Source organism: Micromys minutus (assembly GCF_963924665.1).
Source record: "Micromys minutus genome assembly, chromosome: 13".
Classification (NCBI taxonomy): Eukaryota; Metazoa; Chordata; class Mammalia; order Rodentia; family Muridae; genus Micromys; species Micromys minutus.
The window spans coordinates 48,509,684-48,536,001 of NC_137982.1; the positions used below are offsets into that span (position 1 = coordinate 48,509,684).

At 45.2% G+C, this 26,318-nt stretch overlaps 1 protein-coding gene across 1 annotated transcript; it reads left to right on the forward strand.

Annotated features, from left to right (window-relative positions):
* Positions 1–261: 261 nt before the first annotated feature.
* Positions 262–20,361, forward strand: PLEKHA3 (pleckstrin homology domain containing A3). Its single transcript, XM_080927202.1, has 8 exons — positions 262–566; positions 4,921–5,037; positions 7,597–7,752; positions 10,842–10,978; positions 12,022–12,186; positions 14,450–14,493; positions 16,789–16,904; positions 19,237–20,361. The coding sequence occupies exons 1-8, from the start codon at positions 527–529 to the stop codon at positions 19,359–19,361; spliced, it is 900 nt and encodes a 299-aa protein (XP_080783328.1). The 5' UTR covers positions 262–526; the 3' UTR covers positions 19,362–20,361.
* The last annotated feature ends 5,957 nt before the right edge of the window (positions 20,362–26,318 follow it).

Here is a 26,318-nt window from a genome sequence, read left to right on the forward strand (position 1 = left end):
TCGAAAAAGACCCGAAGGAGGCAGGATGCCCCGGGGCGTTCGCCTGCTGGGGCCCGGGGTGGGGGGAGGTCCGGATGCCAGCAGCCGAGGGTGGGGGAGCGCGGAGCAGCTCCACGAGGGCGCGCGGCGCAGCCTCGGGCACGCGGCCGTCCCGCAGCCCCGCCGCCGGGGAGGGGTTTCGCGGGCCGAGCCGGCCCCTTTCATCCAGGAAGTGAAAGCGACGTCGGGGTCAATGAAAACAAGCCGGGAGCCCGGGGCGAAGGAAGGCGGGCGTGCGGGAGGGCAGCGCCGGGGCTGGTGGAGCGGCGGCGGAGCGGCAGGGCGGCGGGCGCTGGGCTCGCCCCGGGGGTCGCCGCGCCGGTCCCGCTGGGGATGTCCGCGCCTCGCGGCCTCCGAGCAGCACGGGGCGCCCGCCGGCCGGGCCTCTGAGGGCCGCCGGGTCGGGGCGGAGGGCTGCGGGCCCGCGCCTCCGCAGCAGCGCGGCCGGCGCCGGGCCAGGAGGATGCGCGGCGCCGGGCTCTGAAGCATGGAGGGCGTTCTGTACAAGTGGACCAACTATCTCACAGGTACCCGGCGTGCGGCGTGAGGCTGCGGGCAGCCTGGCCCTTGGGTACCCCCGCGGCACTCGGTTCCACGCTCCGTCCCCCCGACACACTGCCCCTTGTGGGGCCCGTTCCGCGCCGCTTCCACCGGGAGTTCGAGACTGCGCACCATCCCGAGGATGGGACAGCACCAAAACCCTGCGCTTCCCCTTGCGCTAAGGAAACATTATCCCGTCACCCTCTTTCATCCTCTGTCTCCCCTTTTCATCCACGCTGTGTGGACAGCATTTTGTTAAGAGAGAGAGAGAGAGAGAGAGAGAGAGAGAGAGAGTGTGTGTGTGTGTGTGGTGTCACATAATTCTAAGATATGTTTTTTTTATATTCCTTTTCATTTTCTTACCACAGGTTTGAAAGTCCACTTGTTGAGACTGCCTGAGCTCATCAAGTGTGCTTTTTTGGAAGCTCTCCTCAGAGAAGGTTCTTAGGGATTGGTTTTCAGTGAGGTTTGGGAATTCGGGTAATTAATGTGAGACATAGTTTCCAACACCACGGGAATTCGAGTCCTTGTGAGAAACAGTTGGAAGTGCAGCGCAGAAAGAGCAGGCAAGTTTCCCGGGCGAGGTAGTTAGAAGAAAGCGGTGTAGAAATGGGGTCCTCAGCAGGGAGCTGTCCCTGCCTGTGATGTTGGAAGTCTGGCTTTTAAAACGCACCTTAAAGACTTACCCTGTGATCTCTGCTAGAACCAACACCAAAGGCAGGTGCGGCGTTCTTTCAGGATCCCAGTTGAACAAGGCCTGGGTGGTTAGGTATTTTGTCCTAGAGGTACCTTCCAACTTCGGAATCCCATGATCTCACCGAACTAGAGGGACGTTTGGGCACTTCTTGGGTTCTCAGTGACAAAGAATGGACAGTCATGGCTTTGCTGCCCACTTACTTATTGAGCCCCGCAGTCAGTCTGGGATTCACTCAACTAGGGTCCACCTGTCTCGTGGGGATCTACAGGTAAACCTTGTCAGGGCTACACACTTGGTTGTATCTGACTAGAGCCGGATGTACAGTAGCAAGTGGCTTAATATTTTTAACACGCCAATGTTTTCTGCTCAAATGAAAAACCAAATAATGTAAGTGACACATTTTTACTGGGAAGCAGCGAGACATCTGGTGGACACTTCTTTGCTAAGAGTTTTCCTTTTGGGCTGTAGGCACACAGAGTGCTGGTTGATGTGAGGTTTTCACTTTGTCGTCTGTGCCCTTTAAGCTCAAACATACCCGTGTTTTTGAGTATTCTGTCTTTGGAAGTAATTCGGGGAGGAATATTTTAGCATGGCCCAGAGCGATGGGCAGTCACTGCCTTGAGTCATAATTGAAGGGGAGATTGCTCTTGGGGTGAAATGTTCTTTCGTGAAGTGTCTCATAGCCTGTGGTACTGAGAGCCAACACACACTTCGGCTTTAGTTTTCTTATGGTGCTTTTCAGTTTAAGCGAAGCCTTTTGTTTGGAATGATTCCATTTTTTTTTAAAGATGTAAAGTGTGTTCATTAATAAATGTGTGTGTTCATTTATTAATTTTAGTGTCTCGGGTCAGGAGGATGAACAGCTGCTTGTACTAATTGGTCTTTAAGGAACCTTCCAGGGTAATGACGGTGTTCTGACTTGGATTTTAATGTGTTTTCATAACATTTAGTAGCTTGAGAAAGCTGCTTGTTAAAGTAGGAATTGGAAAAGGGAATGGCCCTTCTTAATAGAAGGAAGTGCCAGCCTTTTTAGCGAAAAATAAATGTGTGAACCAATTAGGGAAAGTTAGGTTAGATGATGCTTTAAGAAGGTGTGTTAACAGGCTTGATCAGATGAGTATACTCGGCTTGGTCCCTACAATTTCTAAATCACTTTGCTCACGGTTTGTTTTGAAGAGCTGTTGTGTTATAACATGGCACTAACGCAAAGTTTGAAAATTTGTCTGCCTGGGATGGAAGACTCTATTTCCACCACCCACCCCTCATTGTTCACCACAGTGACCTAGTATTTGGAAAAATACTACATTTAAAAATTATTTTTATTGCGTTTCCTCGAGTGCTGCCTTCATGGTCTTTTAAAAAATTTTTAGCTTTTCCTAGGCTTTCCTACATGAGTGCTGTCTTTAAGTTACTTCTACCCCACCCACCCCTCACTTGTCTATGCTAGTGTGTTTGTGTAAGTCTGTGTGAGTGAATGCATGGGTGTGCCTGGGGCTGGAGTCACTGGTGTTTGCGAGCTGCCTGATGTGGATGCTGGGGACCGAACTTGGATCCTGTGGAAAAGCAGTGTGAGCTGTCACAAAGCAGTCTTTAGCCTTGAGGGGTTCTTCCTTTACACCTACCAGAAGAACTCTTTTAATGTGGCCGCCCTCCTAGGGCATGCGGTGTTTACAGAGATAGATTTCCGGTGCTTCAAGCTTGCTTGCTTTATTTTTTCTGAGCTGATGGGAATATCCCACCCTTGCCTTTCTTATGAAAGGTATAGAATAGAAAGTAAGACTTGGCCTGCCTCGCTGAGTCAGCGTCCTGACTCTGCGTCCTGTTGAGATAAAATGCTCTGATAAAAGCAGCTTCAGGAAGAGCTTTATTTGGCTGTCAGTTCAGCCTCTAGTTCATCCTTACAGGGAGGTCACAGTGACAAAGGTGGCTCCTTACATCATGTCCCAAGTCAGAAGGGACCAGGGAGTGAATGCTACAGTGCACCTCTGTCTCCCTTTTTCCATCCAGCACCCTTACCAGGAGTAACCCTGCACAGTGAAGTGTCTTTATACTTCAGTTAATGTCATCAATATAGCCTGCCTGAGGACCACTTAGAAGATGTGTGTCAACTTGACAACACTAACTATAACAACATTGTCAATTCAAAAGCGTTAGTAAACCCTGTTTTTTTTTTTAATTTTTAAAAAAATTTTATTTATTTTATGTAGTGAGTGTGCTGTCTCTGTCCTCAGACACACCAGAACAGGGCCTCGGATCCCATTACAGATGGTTGTGAGCCACCATGTGGATGCTGGGAATAGAACTCAGGACCTCTGCAAGAGCAGTCAGTGAGTGCTCTTAACAGCTGAGCCATCTGTCCATCCCGAACCCTGGAAACCTTGTATCAGTTTATAGGATGAGTTTATTTTCTTGTTTCTGTCTGATTCTGGGAAACATGAACTGATACATTGTTTCAAAGTGTTTTAATGGTGGCAGGTTTCATGTAGAGCGTTTACACAGTGTTGTGACTTCATAGCCATGGGAAGAGTAAGAACAGTCACATGCTTCCAGCATGGCCACTATGTTATTAGCTGATGAACTACTAGTAGTAGCATGTGTGATGAGTTCCCGGGAACAGGAGCTTGGCTTGTGAGCAGAGTACCATGGGAGCTTTGCGGGTAGCTATCACTCTTGATTACAGACTTTGCCTTCCTACCAAGTCTGATGGGTTTATGCGTTCAATGCTGAGGAGATGTCAGTGAGGTGAATGGCTGAAGCTAATAGCATTTCTGCCTTAGCTGCGTAGCCCACGGAAGGGAAGGAGGATGGGTGGGATCCTGCTCTTTGTCATATTTGCATAAACATCGAGATTTCTTTAGCTCTCCCTCTGTCCAAGGGCATTTGCTGAAAGGCAGCATCTTCTGTCAGAAAAGGGAAGGCACATCACACACTTGAGAGGTGGCCATCTTGTTCAGTCACCTATTTCCGTGAAAGATTTTTAAAGACTTACTGGGATGAGAACTTTTACTCTAGGTTAGCCACCAAGAGTGGTAACAGAACTGGGACAAATCCTCTGTTTCCTCTCTTTTTCCTGTTTCCTGCATGTCTTTTTCCATTATGAGATGAGGAGGTGAGTGGTTTTAATCTGAAATGCTCCCAGACCCGAAGGATTTTAAGTGCTGAAGAGACACAAGTGGAAGGCCCCCACACCTTACTTCACTGATAGGGCTTAGTCAGACGAAAACCAGTCTTTAAAGTGACCTTCACGAACTGCACTTTTAGATTTAGGTCCCATTCTCGGTATATCTCACATGCATGTGCAAATCCAAAGTTTGCCCAGGCTGCTAAACCCTTCTAGGCATTTTGGAAAAGAAATGCTAATTCTACATTCGGACCTGTTCTCCTGGTTGAAAGGGAGTGGTTGTGCTGTGCTTGGGTGGAGCTGTAGTTATGGTCTTTGGGGTTGTTAAAGAGAAAGTTGTGAGCCAGAACAAAGTAGTCTTTTCTTATCTGTGTAGAGATCACATTCTGGACAAAGGTGGACTGTTAAAAACTTCATTGTGTGAAAGTTACGGAGAGTCCAGAATTAGTCTGGCTTCACTGAAATCAGTTTTCTATGCAGTAAAAACAATTTATTCACCTGTCTTGGTTTCTGGTCTCTGTAGGTTGGCAGCCTCGATGGTTTGTTCTGGATAATGGGATCCTGTCCTACTATGACTCACAGGATGATGTCTGCAAAGGTAGCAAAGGGAGCATAAAGATGGCGGTCTGTGAGATTAAAGGTAAGGGGGCGGGGGCAGGGGGTTCTGTAGCCTGCCCCAAATGAGGAAATCAGTGTTTCTTGTCATCCACAGATTTTCGGTAATCTGGGGTGGCATGTAACACAAGTTTGTATTTCCCCTTTGTAAATGTAAATGTAAATGTCTCCTACATGGAAATGCCAAATGCCTTTTCCGGTTTGACTTGGTAAACAATCTCTGTGGCATCTACATACTTCTGTTGTTCTGTCTCATCCTCCTTGAAAGATCTGTAAGGTTGAAGCTGAGCTCTGTAGATGAAGCAGGCTCTCTCTGTGGGGTTCTCATTAAAGGGAAGAGTAAAAGTTAAAAGCACAGATTCTTGCTGGCTGGAGTTGAGCGGCCGGCCGTGGGTATAGAGATGGTGTCTCTCTTCCCAGAGGGGAATAACAGTAGGTCATGGTGTGATTTTCACAGACCCTTGCTGCACTCTGTGTGGGTGAAGGCAGAATGAGATCAGATAAGATGGTAATGAGGAGATTTAAATTCTTCAAGGGGGACTGAAACGGCCACCGCACATGGCAGGGAATGTTCAGTCCCTTCGGCCTGTCTGTGTCCCTTCATGGCTTGAACACTTCAGTCCTGCATGGGGCCTTGTTCAAAGCTTTCAAATGTCCAGAGCTGTCCTGTGCGTTTGCTTGTTGAGTTTAATGCAGTGAGCTACATTTTCCAGGACTGGATTGCTGCATTGGCATGATTTTATGGTGATTCTAAGTAAGATTAGAAAGGAGGGAAGAAATGTTTTTTTTCTTTTTCTTTTTTTTTTCATATATAAAGACTTATTTATTTATTGTATATGAGTACACACTGTTTTCAGACACACCTGAAGAAGGTGTCAGATCCCATTACAGATGGTTGTGAGCCATCATATGGTTGCTGGGAATTGAACTCAGGACCTCTGGAAGAGCAGTCAGTGCTCTTAACTGCTGAGCCATCTCTCCAGCCCCCGAAATGTTTTTTTTCTTGTTGTTGCTTCTTTTTTTTTTTTTTTTTTTTTCCTGTTTTGGATTCATCTCTCTCTTTTTTAAAGACTTATTATATATATATATACACACATACACTGTTGCTCTCTTCAAACACTCCAGAAGAATGCAAAGATCCCATATGATAGATGGGTGTGAGCTGCTGGGTGGTTGCTAGGAATTGAACTCAGGACCTCTGCAACAGCGGCCAGTGCTCTTAACCACTGAGCCATCTCTCCAGCCCCCAGATTTATATTCTTTAGCTGTGGTTCTGCCCCTTTATCTTATACTCAATAGTAATATGGTACTCCCTCCCACCTCTTTTCTCCTTTTTTCTCTTTCTTCTCCTTTTCTTCATCCCTTTTGGGTTTTGTTTTTTTAAGACAGGGTCTCTGTGGACAGTCATCATGTAGCCTTGTAGTAGCTTGGGGGATAGATGACACTGTCCTGGGAGATTTCTCCAAAAGCTCATGCTTGCTGAGTGCATGCGCGTGTGTGTCTGTGTGTGTGCGCACACACACACATGGCCTCTGGTCACATTTTAATTAAGAATTGTTACTGTTCTAATAGAAGACTGTCATGGCTACATAAACCATTGAAATAGGTTAGTTTAGGGTAATATTCTTATATGTTCCCTGGATGTGCAGAACATTGTTTTGCTCTTTATTTCTTACAGACTAAAACATTCACCAGTAAGAATTAGTTTGCCTTTTACTCATCACCGGGGTCTGTGTAGCTCCTTTTTAACGGTGTCCTCTTCACCCGTAAACGATTGAGAAGTGTTGCTTTGTAAGTAGCTTATGAGCCAGCATAGAATGGGTTTAAAAAGCACATTCAGAGAATTTCCATTCGGCTCTAATAGTTGGTTAAGGAAAAAAGGAAATACTGGTGTGTGTGTTTGTTTGTTTCCTTTTTGGGTGGTTCTTGGGGCTGGATCTCTGGTCCTCCACATGCCAGACAACTCTTGTTAGGTCAGTTCAGTAGAGTCCCTACTTACCCCAGAGATTTCTTCTTAATAATTTTCAACTCTTCAACCCTCCCATCTGCCCCTTGGCTATAAACTCCCCTTTTTTGTTGTTGTTGTATGGGGTGTGTGTGAGCTTAGTCTCTCCATTACTGTAGTACCCCATATCTGCCATAGTGACTCAACAGTGTACCATGCATGTCAACAAAACGTCAGGAGCACATTTCATGGCTCAGCGATGGGGAGCTGACTTCTTGCACACCCTCTTTAACGGTACCCTTTCACATCTCCTTATGTTTCTGAACTTGGCCGTTTTGATTTATTTTTATTTTGATTTATAGCTGTGCTTTGTATAATGTAATGAGTTTGCAAATATGTCTAGCATGGGAACAAGTGAGTCATCTATTTTACTGTCAGTGGCTGGCATTGTTGTGGGGCCACTGCCACCTTGAGTGTTAGAGAGAAGGTGGTTTTCATGGTGCCTCTGGGGCTTCTTGGTGGCCCTGGTTGTTCTGCGAGTCTTGGTTCGCTTTAGGTGTATGAAGCATTGAATGATATGTGACATGACCCCTCCAAATGCTTTGAGCCTGTAACTGTGTCCTCTGTGTGTCCTCACAGTTCATTCAGCAGACAACACGAGAATGGAATTAATCATTCCAGGAGAGCAGCATTTCTACATGAAGGCGGTGAATGCCGCGGAGAGACAGAGGTGGCTGGTCGCCCTTGGGAGCTCCAAAGCATGTTTGACCGACACGAGGACAGCAAAAGAAAAAGGTGATGACACGTTTCTTGTAATAGCTACTTTCTAAGCATAAGTGTGTCGGGCAGCATTCAGTAATCAGAAGGAAGTTAGTAATGTGGGATGCTTAGAATAGATCATCACAGTGAGAACTTCATAAACAACATGAAGGTCTAAGCTTAGGGGAATCAGTTGGGAAAGCGGTGCTTCGATTAGATGACGCATTATGAAGGCAGTGTGAATATTTACAGAGACGTTAATGGCATGGGAAAGTCTCCGTGGTTAACTGATCATTGAAAACGCAGGAGGACAAGGACGGGGGCAGTTCAACCCCCAGCACTCACACAGAGAGCAAAAGCATGGTGGGTCATAAGTAGAATCCCAGCCCTGAAGAGCTGGAGGTAGGAGGATCCTTGGGGCTCACCCGCCAGCCAGCCTACCTTCATTTGTGAGCTCCTGGCTAGCAAGGGATTCCATCTCAAAAGAGGGAGACATTGTTCCAGAAGCTGATACTTGAGGGTATCCTTTGGGCACACACACATATAAAGAATTTTTAAAAATTTAAAACAATCTTAAGTTAATTGGTAAAAACTACTAAGTTGTAGATATTATAAAATGCAGGAGTTTATAGTCATATTCAGCTATATCGAAGAGAAATTATAGATAAGTATGGACAGGGTTAGGACCAGAAGTCGCTGAGAGATTAGGAACAATCCAAGTATCCAGAGATGCCTAAGGAATAAACAGATGTGATACAGCGGAACATTATTTCTCCTTAAAAAGGAGGGGGAATTCTGGCATGTGCTCTAACATAACTTTAAAGACACAGTCTCAGTGAAACAGGCCTTTCACAAACAGAGAGACACTGATTGCATTTATCGAATACTGAGGATAGTAGGGATGCACCCGTTTAGGATTCTGAGGCAGGAGGATTTTGAGTTAGAGGCTAGTTGGGGTTACATCATGAGATTGTCTAAATAGGTAAAGTAGAAGAAAGAAAGCAAGTAGAGCGGTGTCCGTAATACCTGCATGGATGTGCTAAGGGCCCGCCTCAGCTTGGGGAGGGGTGTCTGGGGCAGTGTAACAAATGACGCAAAGCCAAATTGTGGGGTGCAAGGTGACGGTCTGCATTCTGCTCGAGACGGCTCTTGTCATAGCTCTCTCTAGAGACAGCTCTCAGCTCCTTCTCATTCTGGAAAAAAATCCTAAATGCTCTCTGGATGTGTTTTCTGATCAGAGTCAAAAAAAGCTACTAGAGAAAAATTCTGAAAATTTCTGACCAAGGTCAGAAATCCTGTTAGAAAAAGTTCTAAGAGTTGTGTTCTTTCTCCATGGTATTTCTGACCAAAATTCAAAAGTCTTATTAGGAAAAGATCTAAAAGAGCTGTGTTTGGTCTCCAGACAGCTCAGCTCCTACTAGAAAAAAACCTCTAATAAAAGAACTGCTATTGCTCTCTGCTTGTTCATCTCATGCAGACCAGAAGCCCAGTCTTTTATTTATATATCAATTCAGCTATTTATTCCAGTTCCCTCTCAACCATCCCACAAGAGTCCAGTTCCCTCTCAACCATCCCACGAATCAGCATCCCACATTTAGCCCCGACTCTTAGGAAATGGACAGCAAGTAAATTTTTTTTTTTTTTAACATTGCAGAAGAATTGAGAGATCTGCCTTTGTTAAGCACAGACAATAAGTTAGCTGGGTGGGACCCTGCCCTGAAGTTACCACTCCTACCATGCCTGGGCCTGGACCTAAACTTCTTCTGTCCCAGGATGACCTAGAACTCAGAAATTCACCTGCCTTTGTGAGCATAAGCAGAAAAGCTTAGCTAGCTGGGATCTTGCCCTGTGATCGCCGAAATCTCTTTATCTCCTTCCTTAGTATCTTTCTGACCTGCTGGCTCACAGCCGGCTGCCTCTGCTCCTTTATATCTGTGAAGCTCCTTATACAGTTCATACTGAGTCCTTACATTTTGCATCGTTGAGAAATTATCTGTTTTTGAACTCATGTTTTCAGAGTTCTTTTCACAGCCTTAGGGGCTATCCTGAAGGTCTCAGTGTTTGGTCTTTTTCACTAAGGGCATAGACACACCCTGGCCTTTTGCTGTCTAGGAAAGATGGCTGCTGTCAGCTTCTGACCTAGACACCCGAGCACATTTATACTCTTGCAGGCACACGTATACACACAGCCTCTCCTCTGCCCAGAAAAGCAGCTTTCTCCATTGTATGTTTTCACATGCGGAAGAAGTTGCTGGTTTTAGGTAAGAAAAGAGACTGCACATTAACACTTAACCAGTTCTCTTCCTTTCCACTTTCATGTTTTTCTGTTCCCTGGATTTTTAATACAGTACCTTAAAATTTCTTCTTCTTAGTGCCTCTGAACACACCACATATCTAGCCATCATCCCTCCCACTTACCGGCCACCATCTTACAAAGCAGGAATAAAAGCCATGGAGGAACAGCAAGCTGCACAGGAAGCAGATGCTGGTCTTTCCAGAGTGACTAAGCCAGGTTGGGGCTGCTGCTCCTGGGAGAAAACAGCAAAGCAGCACTCGGCGTAGCCGGCAGAAACCAGTTCTTCCCAAGCTTAAGTACATTGCTTAAGGCGGCAGGGGAAGTAGCAACTCCTGATGCCTTCTGCCTTCTCCTTGTGTCTTAGCACATGCATGTGTACTTACACGCATACATGCATGCATGCTCTCTCTCCTCTTTCTCATCCCAGGTATGTGTCTGTGTCTCTCTCTGTGTACGTGCTTGTGTGCGTGTGTGAGTGCTCTGTGTGTGCTCGCACATACATGTGGAAGTTTGTTGGAAGTCAGTCTCCACTTTGTTTTTCTAACAGTCTTAGGCTGAGCCTAAAGCCCAGTGACTGGGGTACTCTGGCTGGTCAGCAAGCGTGTGGGGTCCTCCTGTCTTCATTCCCCCCACTGCTATGATTACATACCACTGAGCCCCAACTTTGTTATCTGAAAATCCAACTTAGGTTCTCATAGTCATGTAACAAGTATTTTGTTGACTGAGTTGTTTCGTCAGCTTCCGTTGCTTGCTTTTAAGATGGTTGTTTTATTGTATTATGAAGAGATGATGGAAATGATCTAGTTTGATATTTATGTGTTTCTTTTAGAAATAAGTGAGACCAGTGAATCTTTGAAAACCAAAATGTCTGAACTTCGCCTCTACTGTGACCTCCTAATGCAGCAGGTTCATACAATCCAGGGATTTGTTCACCGTGATGAGAATCATTCATCTCCCAGTGTAGAGGTACTGCCCCCCACTCCTCCATGATCAGGTTCTGCCCTGTACTGCCCCGGGCATCCTTAGCCACTCCCTAGGATGACAAAAACATTACCAGAGTTGCTATGTCCTCTACAGTGTAACAGTGAGTAGTTAGGTGAGTAGTTAACTGTTTGACTCTCGGCGGGTCACGGGCACACTTCACCCACCCAAGAATTCTGGATTCAGGAATGAAAGACTCTCTCCCTCTCTCTCTTTCTCTCTCTCTCTCTCTCTCTCTCTCTCTCTCTCTCTCTCTCTTTCTCTCTCTCTCTCTCTCTCACACACACACACACACACAAACACACTCGAGCACGAGTGCACACGCACACACATGCACATACACACACCAGCTAATTTTGATATGCCTTGACTGGGCACTTCTAAACCTCCCTATGGCTAGCACACACTCCCGTCTAGTATTCCTGGCTTCACACCTTCTAAATGTGTATTTTATCTTTGCTGCCCTGTTACCTTGTGGGAAGTGCTCCCCTCGGCCCCAGCAGAGCCACATTTTCTTTCCATCTACACTGTTGGATGCTTCTTCTCCTGCATGGAGATCCCTTCTTCATCCTTTGCCCATGCAATCTAAAAGTCCCGCCCCGTCTCCCTGTCCAGCCATTGGCTGTACGGCAGTTCTTTATTTTCAGTGGAAGCCAGCTCAGGGCAGAGACCCTCAGCATCTGGAAGTGTGGCTTTTCAGGAGCTGAATTAAGACAAAGCCTTAGGAACAATTCCCAATACTACAGTGTTTTCTGAATTCTGCGTTGGAGCAGCTCATTTCTTCAGGGAGCCAAGGCCTCTCTGCAGCCTCTCTGCAGCCACTCCGCAGTTTGGAGACTAGGCTGGAGAAGAAGGTTCTGGCTGTTTTCTCTGGGCCCGTTCCAGGGGCACAGTAGACAGCTACTGGTTTGGTTTGGTCTGGTTTCCTTCTTAGTGATAAGCTTTAGTAATTTTCTCAGTTGATTCTCAGGCTGTGCCTGATTACGTGGTTGGGTACGAGTCGGACTTTCTGTGTGATTTGTTTTCAGAACATGAATGAAGCCTCTTCCTTGCTTAGTGCCACCTGTAATACATTCATCACTACCCTCGAGGAATGCGTGAAGATAGCGAACGCCAAGTTTAAACCTGAGATGTTTCAGCTGCCTCATCCGGATCCCCTGGTCTCTCCTGTGTCACCTTCTCCTGTGCAGATGGTTGGAACTTCCTTTTTTCTTCTTCTAGCAATATAAATATATTACAGTAAAGTAAAACTAGTGTGTGTGTGTGTGTGTGTGTGTGTGTGTGTAGATTAGAGGTCAGTGTCAGGTGTGTCCTTTTGTTTCTGTCTTATTTTTGAGACAGAGTTTGTCTGTGAACCTGGAGCTCATTGGCAGTGTAGACAGGTGAGTTCCGGGCATCAACCTGCCTTTCCTGTGTGTGGCTGCAGATACATACCACCGTGCCTGGCTGTTATTTGTGTGCTGATAGTCTGACTGAAATCTTTAGTGGCAGGCACTTTACCCACAGTCTGTTCTACTGATAGTTTTCTAGTAAGGTTGGAAATGGGGAGTGGGGAGGAAGTAGTCCGAATTGCGTTTGTCTGTGCTGGCAATGGGTCATAATGGCTGAGGAGCTTAGCACGAGTGTGAGTACTTTGGTTTCTCCACTTTGAAGGGGCTGAGAATAGTCTGCCCAGCTTCTCTGCGGCCGTTTGCCTGAAAGCTTTGTAATGGGGTGATGTTTTATTCTCGAGGGGTGCCATTAAGCAAAGTTTAAACCTTGCCGTGGGAACAGTGATCTGCAGTCATCATTTGGGTTTGAATTCTCTGAGTCGGCGAGTTACTCAATTCCTCTGGTCCTTCATCTGTGAAATGTCTTCTGTGTCAGAAGGTCACTTAGTGGTAGGTGCAGAACGTTAGTCTCCTGATTTCTCTGCAAACCAAGAACTCTTGGCTGGGGGTGGTGAACACACTGTGCGTTTCCTGCTATGGAGTCTGCCCCGGGAGCCTGTGCTGAGATGAGGTTTACCAGGGCTGCATTGTTTTCCTTGAAGTGGTTTTAGGAGCTGCTTCATGCAGGAGGAATGCACCTGGTTTTATGTTTTAGCAATCACCGATGAAGACTGGAGGGAGAAGGGCCCAGCTCGCCCCTACCCACCCCAGCAAGCTCAGTTCTGGAGCAGGAATGCAGGTCATTGCTTACATCATCAGTAAACGTTAGACTAACAGTGTCCATAAAAGTAAGCATTCTGGTCAGACAAACTGGGGAAGCTCCAGTTGATTTGGTGAAGGTTTTTCTGTCGGAATCTAGCCGGAATTCCCTGCTAGGACTTCTCAGCGCCTCTTGCGTGCCGAGCATCTTGTGGGGAGCAGGGGTTGTCAGATCCCCTGGGAGCTGGGTTACAGGTGCTTGTGAGGTCTGGGAGTGTGTGGGGTCTGGGAGGCTGGCTCAGGCGCTGCCTGCTATCAGCACTCGAATTTGTGGCTGGGCTTTCTTCTCTGTCCCTCGGAGGGAGTGACTGTAAGCGATGTCCCAGTCTTTCTGCATCTAATCCTGTCACTACAGCCCCTGGACTAGAACTGTCCATCACCGCAGTAACTGGGGCCCTTGTCAGCTGACAGCTGATGTCGAAAATACAGATGTCAGATGTGGGTCCATGTGCATAAAGCATGCTAAGCCTCTATTGTAAACAGCCCCATGTCATTTTACATTCATTGTTTTAAGGTTTGGATGCCAGGCGGGCAGTTGCTCATTAAGTTTACATCCTTGTTCAGAGAGATGCTTTAGGAACCCATTTGGGGTTTAAGTTCCTGAGTTCTTTACAGACGCTACTTGCCAATGCTGCCCTCCGTGAAGGATGCACAGGGGCCGCCTGAATAGTAAATGGCAGAGGGGAGCTTCCCGGCCACCTCGACTCGTGCCCTTAGAACACGGAGAAAAGGACATTTAGTAAGAGTGTTCTCTGGAGCTGGAGAGATGGCTCAGCAAGTAAGAGCACTGCCTGCTCTTCCAGAGGTCCCAGGTTCAATTCCCAGGACACACATGACAGCTGACAACTGTCTGTAACTCCTGTTCCAGGGATCTGACGCCCACAGGCAGACAGACAGACATGCAGGCAAAACACTACCTAAAAAGTAAAAGTAGAAAAATTGTTTTTCGAGAGTATTTTCTCATTTGCTAGATACTCCTTTTTATTATAAAGATGACTCAGGTAGGCTGTGTATGTGCTGTTTAGGCATTTACACAGTACAGAATCCACACAGAAGTAGAAATTTAGTACTTCTGGGTATATGTTGAGAAATGGCCAGTTAATCGCTATAAGGGAGAGAGTGTGATGTTGTGTCAGGGTTGTTAGTGAGCGTGTTGAGCGTATAGCAGGCACGTGTCTTCTCCAGGCAGCTATCTCCCTGAGTCAGTTTGTTAATTACAATAATTAACTTAGAGGTGCTAAGGCCTTTTTCTCTTCCCCATTTCTAGATGAAGCGTTCAGCCAGCCACCCTGGTCCCTGCAGTTCCGAGAGGTAAGCTAACCATGTCTGCCGACTAAATTCTGTCTGAGTGACACCTCCCCGGGGAAGTTCATCTGGCCCGTGCCTGCTGTTGTGCATGTCAGCTCTGCGTGGAGTGGCAGTTCCTGTGTCTGGGAGCTGGCTTCACAAAGGAGTATGAATTAGCCTGGCGGTGGCACCCTGTCAGGGTCTCAGCTGTTGGGGTATTGTGCTTTGCTGGGCATCCCCTGTGGCTGGGCTTACCCTCTCTGTTCTCTGGAAAGTGATGGAATCAAGTTTCTTCAGCATCTGTTTTTCCACGCTGACTATTCAGTCTCGAACCTTGCTATTGTTTTTGTCCTTTCCTCTGGTGATTATGTAATCCTCGTTGGATTGATCTGCTCAGGGAAAGCCAGTCACGTATGTGTCTCCAGCCCTGTCATGCTATAAAGCGTTTTAACGGCTGAACTTTACAGAACAATGGAAGCTAAGTCATTAGGCAGCAAACTTTTTTTTTTTTTTTTTTTTTTTTTTTTTTTTTTTTGGTGATAGAAGTTGCTAAGCTGTATAAAGTTTCTAAGCTGTATTTTCTCCTCCTTTCCTTAGAAAGTAAGTTGTAGAGAGACTAAAATGATAATATTTTTCCTTGGATCTGTGAAGGTTACACAGTGTAAAACAGAAGCTGAGATGCAGTTAGGCAGTTAGGTAGAGTTTTTTCTGTTGTTGTTTTCTGTTTTCTTTTCGTTTACTTAAATGAGTACACTGTAGCTGTCTTCAGACACACCAGAAGAGGGCATTGGATCCTATTACAGATGGTTGTGAGCCACCATGTGGTTTCTTGACTTGAACTCAGGACCTCTGGAAGAGCAGTGAGTGCTCTTAACCTCTGAACCATCTCTCCTCCAGCTCCAAGACTGATTTTAGAAAACAGTTTTGTTTCGATGACAGGGCCTTATGTAGCACAGGCTACACAGTTCTGCGTGCCTAATCCTAATCTGGCACTTACCCCCTCAGTGTTGGGAGGAAGGTGCTGTTGCTGTCTGGGAAGATGCTGTCTGCAGAGCTGAGCACAATCCCCTAGACGGTTAGTTACCAAACCTGGTACCCACACATCTTGTTCCACAGGCTCCTCGTGCCCTCACCTCACACAGGCAACATCTGGAACTGCACACTCCAGCTACCTCTCAGCCATTGCTTTCATACACTGCCCTCCACAGCCTGGTAAAAACATGACTCAGTAATAACTTATCAAACAGATTTATATGTTAAATTCTCAATCCACATTACATTCAAACAATAAATTCACTGTCAATTAATAAGGATATAAACTGCCCACCTAGACAAGATAAAACCAGGATAGTTCACCTTGATCTCAACTGTCCTCCTCTGCCACCTCTATCTTGAATCTCCCTCTTTCTCCTTCTCTTCCTCCTTACCAAAAACTCTGTCCCTGCCCCGCTCTCTACTGTCCAATCATGTATCACCTTGACATCAGCCTACAAGGTGCAAGCCACCATTCCTGGTTTATGCAGTGCTGCTGTACAAATTCAGGGCTTCATGCATCCTAGGTAAACAGACTACCAACTAAGCTGCACACTTAGCCCTGAAAAAACACTTTTCTGGCTCCCATTTCACCATCTTTATGTTCTGTTTCTATTTCCTGTCAGTGAATTTACATTTGAACATCTCTCATCTTTTTCACATCCCCTTCAGCCTACCTTTTTTTTTTTTTTTGTCAAAAGTGGACACTCTCTCTCTCTCTCTCTCTCTCTCTCTCTATATATATATATATATATATATATATATATATATATATATATATCTGCACTTATGAAATCTATAACTTAAATCTCAGATATTTGCAAACTACCTCTGTCTTCTGCTCTAGTGAACACTCTTCCAAAAACATCCTTGTCCACCTTTCTCATTTAGACCATGGCCTCAGAGTTTCTGTCCAGATTCCAAGTAGACCCACAGGTCTCCACATTTCACTTCTACATGAGTTCAGGTTGCTAACATAAGGACTAAACCTCAGAAGATGTTCAGAAGAACATTTGTTTAAAGCTTTCTTTCTTGCTTTTTTTTTTTTAAATTTGTTTTCAAAGCAGGATCTTACTATGTGGCTCTAGGTAACCTGGAACTTGTTCTGTAGACCAGGCTGGCCCACAACTGACAGAGATCCTCCTGCTTCAGCCTCCAGAACGCTGGGATTAAAGGCATGCACCACCACACTTGGCCTTAAAGAGAAGCCATTTAAAATCTCTGTCAGGAAAGGTCTTTTCTTGGCTTAGTGCCCCAAGGCTTAAACCCTTTTTATTTGCTGTGCAGGAGCAGCTGCTCCGTCAAAGACCCATCCTCTGCCCTTCACCGACTTCCTCAGCGACGCCGCAGAACCTACTCGGACACAGACTCTTGTAATGATGCTCCCCCTGAAGACCCAGAGAGTGAGTCCCTTGTCCATGTCAGCCAAACTGGCACCAGCAGGTTCTGGTAGTTCCTGGGACTGAATCATTTGTCACTTGGTGTCATTGGAACACAATGCTTTGCTCTTTGGTGAACTTGGACCTTTCCCCTCATTTCAGGAAAGTCTGGTGATTTCTGCCAAGATTTGTACTTGTCTCTAAGGAGCAAGATCTTTCACAGTGCGTTAGGAGGTACCTTGTTTGATGGCAAGGACCGTGTCTTTTCGGCTTACATCTAGAATGGCTAGAATGTTACTGTTAGAGTCCTTACCTCCCACAAAGCACATGGGACAGTTCCCATGTAAGGGGCAGACAGTTCTTCAGGAGTTCACTGGGCGTCAGTTGTGTGGAATATGGGTCTGATTTCCCCACGGAAATGCCAGAATAAATGGTGGTTAGGTTCTCCAGACAGCCAAGGCATAGAGTGGGATGAACCAGTGGTAGCGCCTTTGTGGTTTTGAACTGAGGCATAACAGCAGCCTTTGTTCACTTACCCAGAGACCGACACAGCAGCTGATTTCAATCAGAGCCACTGACCATTTTGGGATATACTTTAAAAAACTTACCTTTTTCTTTTTAGCACATTTGTGTGTGAAGTATATGTGGACTTGCATGCGTGGGGCCCGGGGTTGAGTTGGTAATCTTCCTGCATTCTCTACTCTTTTTCTTTTGGGGGGTGGTGTGTTTTAAGACAGGGTTCCTCTGTGTAGCCTTTCTGTCCTGTTCAGTAGACCAGCTGCCCCCAACTCGAAGACTCCATTGACTCTGCCTCCCTGCTGGGATCAAAGGTGTGCACTACCATGGTCAACTTTCACTTTCTGAGGCAGGGTCTTTAATCAAACTCAGAGCTCACAAGTACGGCTAGTCTCCGCAGCCATCTGCTTCGTCTTGCTTATGATACCTTTAGCCACGAAGGTATCTCCTTAGCCTGTTTCATTTCTGCATAACTCTGGCTGGCTTGTAACCCCTTACGTAGAGCAGGCTAGCCTTGAACTTCTGGTGGTCCTGCTTCTCCTTCCTCGGGATCAGCATTGCAGGTGCCCACCCCACACCTGGCTCATTTCTAAATATTTAGAAGTCAAAGACATTTGCTACCTTAGTTGTTAGGACTTTTTCGAGCAAGTCACACATTCATATCAGTCAGATACTTCCTCAATCTACCTTAAATTCTTAAATTCCTTTCTCTTTATGCTAAAGTTAACAGTTCATTTGATGAAGCAGAGAACTGGCATATTGTATATATTAGTGTATTATAGTAACATATTAGCATTATGTATATTGTAATTATCAGTTGATAGGTTTTTTTGGAGACAGTATCTTGTAGCCCAGGTTGGTCTTGAACTCTGTATTGGAGGTTGACTGAATTCCTGATCTTTCTGCTTTTCCCTCCCGGCTGCTGGAACCAGGTTGGCACCACCATGCCTGATTTATTCGCTGATGGGACCATGAACCCATGGCCTCCTGAGTGTAGTCTGCCCCTGTGCTCCCACTCTGGTTCATGAAAGTAATTTTAATAGAATATCCTTCTTATGAGATGCTTTTCATCTTGACAAATTGCTTTTAAGATGAGAAAAGTAAGAGGATAGAGCGGGCGTGCTGGCTCTTGGGCGTGCTGGCTCTTGGGCGTGCTGGCTCTTGGGCGTGCTGGCTCTTGAACCTGAGTCAGGAGGATCCGTGTGAGGTCAGTTGGAGGTGTGTCCCGAGGGCTAGGCCATCCTGGGCTATAGACTGAGAGCTCATCTCAGAGAACCGAGTAAATAAATATAAGTAAAAGAAAACAGATGGGGGGCGGTGAGGAAGCCTTGGTAAACTCACACTCCCCAGGGGCTGGGTTCACCTTGAGCATCTTTAGCATGTGAGCCAAGTGGAGGGGGAGAGGGGACTTCCTGCTGTAAGAACTCCCGCTTAGCTTTGCTCAGAAAGGCTCAGTTCTGTTACTAAATGTGTGATCTTGGACAAATCATGTTTTGGGGTCTCTGTTCATAGGAAGGTGCTAACAGCATAAGGATCAGCGACTGAAGAAGCAATATCTGGGTTAAGTTCATCTGAGCAGGCTGATAGATAGCACATAATGTACCTGCTTTCTCTCTGACAATGTACCAAACAGACCCCTGCCTGGTAATTACATAGCTTACCTTAGGAATGCTGAAGTTTCTCCTTAGGGTTGGCAGAGGTAGAAAAGTGAGTTTCTCTCTCAAACAAAAGGTTATCAGGAAGCTGGTGGGGTTTTGCTTCTCTGAACAGACCTGAGATGTTCTTTCACAGGGGCTGGGAGTCAGCAGTCCTTACTGAACTTGTCAATCATTTCCCACAGGACCTCTTCACTGTTCAGGAAACGCACTTAATGGAGATTTGGCATCAGCAACCATTCCGGAAGAAAGTAGACTTATGGCCAAGACACAGTCTGAATCTGAAGAACCTCTTCCACTCTTCTCCTGAGGAAATGGACATGTCCAGCTTCCTCTGAGTGTTGCTATGCAAACGCTGCTGTAATTAAACTGTTCTGGGGTAGCTTTTCCCCTCCTCCTTAGGATTTCTCTGCACTTTATAGAATGTTGTAAACAAACAACCCACATACTTTTGAAGTGTATTTTATCTTTCTATAGTTTACTTGCAAGAGTATTTTCCTAATAACTTCACAGTATGAATGTGTGCATCTTTTTTTTTTTTTTTTTTTTTAAACAAATGATGGTGTAACATTTTGACATCCATAAGGACAAATGTAGATATTTTTCTAAAAAACTGTGAGGAGCCAACAGCCTGGTCAGTGTGTACTGCAGTATATAAACATGAAACCTCACCAGGTTTATTTGACAGAAATGTGATAGATGTAACTTGTGCCATGGACCAAAAGGTCACTTCACCCCAGCTTAAAATTAATTACCATAGCATCTTGATGGTGATTTTTATCACAGTCCTTCAAGCAAAAAGGAAACGCTCAATATTCTAAAGGTCTTTAGCCCAAATACCATGACATATTGAGCAGTTAAAAAAAAAAAATCAGACTCTGCTGTCCTTCATATGTGAAGTTGACACCTACTGATTTGTCAATACCAAACATCAGATTACAGTATTTAATTCTTATTTATTTATTTTCTTATCGCATCAAAACATGGTTATGTCCTAACTTTTATGGCCTCCCAACTTAAGATGTATATGAGTAGTTGTTATTTACGTTGTTTTAAGATACACACGGTGTCTCAGTGACCTTGTGCACTTACACCAGAGAAATAAATGGCTTTCAATGGAAGAGGATTTTAGTGCTTTTTAAAACACAGGCACTAAGCTGCCGTTGTAAGGTATGATTTGCAGCTCTTTGGCATATATCTAGAGACATTTTTAATTTATGAATATTTATACAAAAAAAGTGATTCTGTCAAGATGACTGTTCTATATCACTTGAGAATGGCATTATTTAATTAAAGAACAATTTGCAGTTTTTGGTAGTGCCTGTCGTATCTGTTGCCGGGTTATTCCTCTACACTGTTTCTTTTAAGTCACTTTGGGGTGATGATTTTTATCCCAGAGTTTGAATAAGCAGCACTTTCAAAAATTGGCTTTCTGTTTTTAAGTTAGTCATACTTAACAAAACACATTGTTTTTACATTCAGATTCATCATATGATACATTGTATCTTTTACATTCATTGATATTCTGTCTAGCCTATTAAATGCCTTTTGTGTTCTTTATTGATTTTATTTTATTGTGTTCAAGCCTAAAGGTAAACATAGATCAATTATATGTTTAGCTTATCTTTTCTATGCGTTTAGAATGGGAGCCAAATATTTAGTAAATATTTGAAATTTACTAAGTTAAGTCTGTACTTTTCCCCAAGTTTAAAATGTTTATACATATTAACTGCTTCTAAGAGTGCTTGTCATTTTAAATAACAAAGGGGTCATTAGAGCACCCTTTGTTTAGTGGAACCAGCCCACTCATAACCTGCATTTCACATGTTCAATTTGGAAAAAGAAATGATGATGTGGGCAGTCTTTTTTTAAAACCATATACCTTGCAGAATATGGTGTTTCTGATGTTTTTTCTGATAGCTGTTTCTCCCCTACAATAGTAGGTTTATAGTGAGTATTTCAAGCTTTTGAACTTGTAGAAATAGAGGGAATTCTGTTTTTTATTGCCTTCCCCAAATAGACAGGTTTGTGAATTATTTTATTGTAAATACTTTAAAAATAAAAGGCAGTCATTTTTAGTTTGCATTCTGCCTGTCTACATAGGCACACTTGAAGGCTTGGTAGGTCACTGTGTCCCGAAACTGTGACCTTGGGGCCCTTTGTCCTTGACCCACACACATTTGTAGAATCAGGTTTTTTTTTGTTTTTTTTTTTTTTTGTTTTTGTTTTTGAGGATGCATACCTTGATCTATGTGTAGATGTTGAATTACATTTCCTTAGAAGTTTTGCTATATTGATCAGACTAAGCCATAGCTCCTAGGCCCCGGGTTCCTCCTCCCTCAGTCTGCAGATTACCTGGGACTGTGGATGAGTTTCTGTCCAGGATTTAATCTGTGAATTAGCACTTGGAAGTAAATTGTGAAGCTTAAGGGTTTCTTGCATTTTGGGGATTAGATTGTGCTGACTTTTCTGGATTTTAAGGTAACAGCAAGTCAGGAGTGCTTGTTGCTCGTGGGTTGTCTCTTTCGTAGTCTGGGGCATGGGATTGTTGAGATCCTTGGAGACCCTTGACTTCAGTGCTTTCTTTTCATTTCTGGTGCCTGCACCCTCGGTGTCTGCAGGGCTTTCAAGATTAGGGGAATCCAGAGACCTGTTCTGTAAAGGAACCAAATCTGGATTCAGCTACATCATTATGCTAGCAATGAAACACCATGACCAAAAGCAAACTGGAAAGGAAAGGGTTTGTTTAGCTTATGTTTCCATGTTACTGTTCATTATTGAAGGAAGTTGGAAAGGGGCTCAAACAGGGCAAGGAACCTGGAGGCAGGAGGCCATGGAGGGATGATGCTTACTGGCTTGCTTCCTCTGGGTTGTTCGCCGGCTTTCTTACAGAATTCATGACTACCAGCCCAGGGACAGCTCCACCCACACTGGTCTGGGCCCTCCCCTCTCAATCACTAGTTAAGAAAATGCCTCACAGCTGATCTATGGAGGCATTTTATTCATTGAGGTTCCCTCCTTTCAGATGACTATTTTGTGTCAGATTGACATAAAACAAGCCAGCACAATTTTGCTGGACTATTTTCTTAGGGCAAGTCCAGAAGTAGGTTCATAGTATTGAATAATGTCCACCAAACACTTACCACACAAAGAAAGCTCCATTACTATGGCAACACCCCACCTTAAACATTCTAAGGACTGTCTGGTGGCCATTGCCTCAAGTCAGCCCTCAGGAATCAGGCTGAATATTTTGTCAGGATATCTGAGGAACGAATGGGAAAATGTGGGTTTTGCTTTTACTCTAGGACCCAGTGATAGTTTCTAGGAAACTTTTGCCCCCACTACTGCCACAACAAGCTGAGTCAGGTAAGCACCCTCCCCCTTTCCTGGCTCAGTAAAGTTTCAATGGGTGGAGTTTCCAGCCTCAGCTTTCTGAGAGGACCACAGATTGGCAGCATTGCAAGTGAGGTTTTGTTTTGGTTTTGTAAATAGGGAATAAACTGAAGGGTAGAGCTGAGCTTCAAATTGGAACAGAATGCAAACTATTCTGCCCTAAACAAGCAACTTATCTTACCCTCCGTCATTTAGTGGGTCTGGCTTTTTTCCTAAGGAAGTAGTGGCAAGACATGTATATATAGGCCAGGGTTTTGAGGATCCAGGTCTGCAGCCTATAGTGACTTTGGGTAATGTGCTGGTTAGCTGTTGTCAACCTGACCAAAACTAGAGTCAGAGTTACCTGTGAAAGGAAAAGTATCTGCTCAGGACTCCCAAAGACCAGGTTCTCAACACTAAAAAGATTTATTTGCCCCAGAGACAGGGTGGAGTTAAGGAACCAAGACAGAAAGAAGCTAGAGGAAGAGAAGGGGGAGAGGAGAGAAGGGGAAAGGGAGATGGGCCAGGACAGAGGAGTGCCTCTAGATAGAAAGTAGACAAATGTGGCACTTCGAAAAGTGATGGTTTATAAAGGCACAAGGGGGAAACCCTGTGTAAGGATTAGGTGTTTCATTTTAAGTGGGCGTGTTAATTAGGTAAGCCAAGGGGCCTTTTTAATTGCTGGACTTAAAATACTTTGATAGCTGGACCTTGGTGTTACCTCAGGAGGAGGAGGAAGAATCCAAATAAGGGAATAGACCCTGGGGGCTACCTTTAGGAATGTAGGGTTTTTAGCCAGGCAGAGGGGATGGGAGAGAAGGGCAGGCCTGCCAGAGCCATACACTCCAAGCATGCATTAGCCAGAATCTTTTCAACCTGGGAAGAGGGAACCTCAATTGAGGAACTGCCTGTATCCATCAGGTTGGTCTGTGGACATTTTCTTGATTAGTGAATGGTGTGGCATGGCCCAGCTCACTGGGTGGTACCACCCCTTTGCAGGTGATCCTGGGACAAGAGAGGAAGGCAAAGGCAGTGAGCCATTAAGATCCCTTCAACAGTCTCTGTCCTGAGTAAGGAGAGAGCTGGGAAGCCACAGGCCATGAGCCAGTACATTGCCTTTTTCAACAGCCTCCACCTCCTGCATGGGCTTGGCTTGATGAGCTGCAGCAGGGAATGGAGAAACAAAAGCTTTTCTTGCTCTAAGTTGGTTTTGGTTAGCGTTTTATCTCAGTAATGGAGAAGCAAGCTGCAGTCAGTGTTCTTCCATGATCAGCCTTCCTTCCAATGCTCTCTCTGCTGAGAGTAAGTACTCCGTAAGTGGGCTTTGTATTGACAAGGCAACAGTTGAGCTTCCTGTGTGCCTGCGTAGGGGAGGATAGTTGCCCTCCTTATGGGCAAGTTTCACAGCACATTGGGCAGCTAGTATGACCTTTATTTCTCACCTGTCCAGAATCTCAAGCAGATTGTGGTGGTTTTTTGAGTTGGCAGCTGCCACATAGAAGCCCGCTTCAGTCATGGGCAGCAGTTTAAGGGAAGAATTGTGACCCCCATATTCCTCTAAGGCTGTTTGGTACCAAGGTTCCCTTGAAAACCCTGGGGTTGTCGCTTTAAACTCAGGGAATTTATACCTTATCCCTAGCAAGAAACCTTAGTCCTTAAGGCTCTGTTTAGAAGCACCTGGTTTGGGAGGTGCCTTAAACAAGGTATATTCACAGCCTCTCCCTGCACAAGGAAAGGGAATTCAGAGCACCAGGTCCTTCATGGGTGTTTTGGGGCTGGTATTGGTTGGTTGTATAGGAATTTATGGATATCCAGAGGAACGGGAAATATGACTATTCAAAGACGTCGAACCAAGCCTTTGTAATCTACAGCTATGCAGTGCACATCCCTGGACTACCCTGTGTTCAAAGGCCTTTATCCAGCAGATTGCTTTCTCCTGATGCAAGGAAACTGAACGTTGTCAATTTTCCTAAAAATCGCATTTGGTACCACCATTTCCTTTATCGTCCTGGAACAGTCTGAAAATATTCTTACTGGGCTTGGTGACCATGGATGTGGGCATCCAGCTTTTTTCTTAACTGGCTATTCCTGGCTCATCTACCCTACTATATATAACCCACTACTGCTGGGTAGAGGATGACCATGTTTGGGAAGACTCCAGCAAAGTGTTTGATGGTGGGTATGCCTTTCATTTCTAGTATTACAAGTTGAGTTTTGACTCTTCCCTCAAAGAGATGTTAGATTCTCAACCTCTAGTACCACAGGGTGTGACCTTATTTGAGATGGGGTCTTTGAAGAGATAAAGTGAATTAAGATGTATCCTGGCCCTGCATGACTGTCGCCCTGAAGGTTGGGAAATAGACGTCCATGAACTGAGGTTTGGGGCAGGTTCTCCCCTTATAGATATTGGGAACAACCCTGCAGACATACTTTTGGGTTTCTAATCTCCAGAACTGAGTTGTTTTTCTTTTGTGCAAGGCAGTCATGGTTCTTGTTTGCAACTGCCCCAGCAGATTCATGCATTTGGTGACCATCGGTGAGACTCCAGGGTCGCTTCTCTCTTCTGCATGGTGGCCCCTAAGAACTTGCTTGTATTTTCTCGGCTGCCATGCTAGGCACCACTATATGAACTTTACTGTAGTAACTGGCCTAGTCCTTCCAACAGTATTGAAAGTGTCATTCCCGTCTTATGGATGAGAACACTGAGGAACGGTGAAGCTCCGTAATCAACTCCAGCTCATACACACCAGATCCTAGGTTTGAGGCTAGCATCCAGGTCACCTTACATGTCTTCAATGCAGGTGTGTAATTTCAACATATTCTTGCTCCGTATCCAGGGTGTGGATTATCAAAGAGGAAGAAAGGGCAGGGGAATAGTGACAAGAGCCAGCAAGTTTTGTGGGTTGGAATCTGGGAGGACTGTGGTGGTTTTGTTGTTTTGTTTTTTTCTGCTGGTTTTTTTTTTTTTTTGTTGTTTTTTTGTTTTTTGTTTTGTTTGTTTTTTTCCTGCTCTCTGTTGCCCATAGTTGATGGGAATGGGGAAAGGACAATTAATATGACTTGGAGATGTAGCACCAAGGAACCAGGGACCCATTCACCAGACTCCCCAGATTATTGAAGGCAGGAGAGCTGGGAGCAAGCACTGACATCCACCTCAGTGGGAGGCGCTGTTTTCAGAGGAGCTAGGAGAAAGGTGGCAGGAGCCAGGGTCCCAGGGCAGTTCCCATCAGCAATGTCCTGTGGTCCAGCCGGGAGCTTCTACTGAGGTGGAAAAATGCAAACCAGGCCTTGGCTTCAGTACATTCCTCCCTCCTTTGAAAGAAGTTGCTGACATCACCCTCCACTAGGTATCTGAGCAGTCATGGGCCGTGGCTGATAAGAAGCCATACCTTATGTTGCCCACACATCAAACCCGAGTCACCCTCAGGGAGTCACCTTTTCCAACCTGCCCTCGAATGAGTGTGGGTGAACAATTGACTGTGGATGCCAGAGGGCAATCTTAGGTGTCATTTCTCCTCAGGAGCTGCCACAATGGTTTTGTAGGCAGGAGCTGTCATCGGCTCTGGGCTTCCTGACTAGGCTGGGTTGGCTGGACTATCCTTCTGACCACTGAGATTACAAATCTATGCCACCACATTTTGGTTTTCTTTTCTTTTGCTTTGTCTGTTTTATGGAGAATGAATTCAAGTCCTCTTGCTTAGCCAACATTTTTACTACAGGCTGAGTTATCAGCCCCAGTCTCTCATTGTGAAGCACAGACAATTATCGAAGGTGAGATTTGGGACTGGTGGATCCCTTATTGCCAGAGGAATATGTGTTGGGATCTCTCTCACTTGAAGTTTCTGGACTGTTGGCAGTTTAGATGCCCCAGTAAGCAGAAATCACCCTGCCCTAC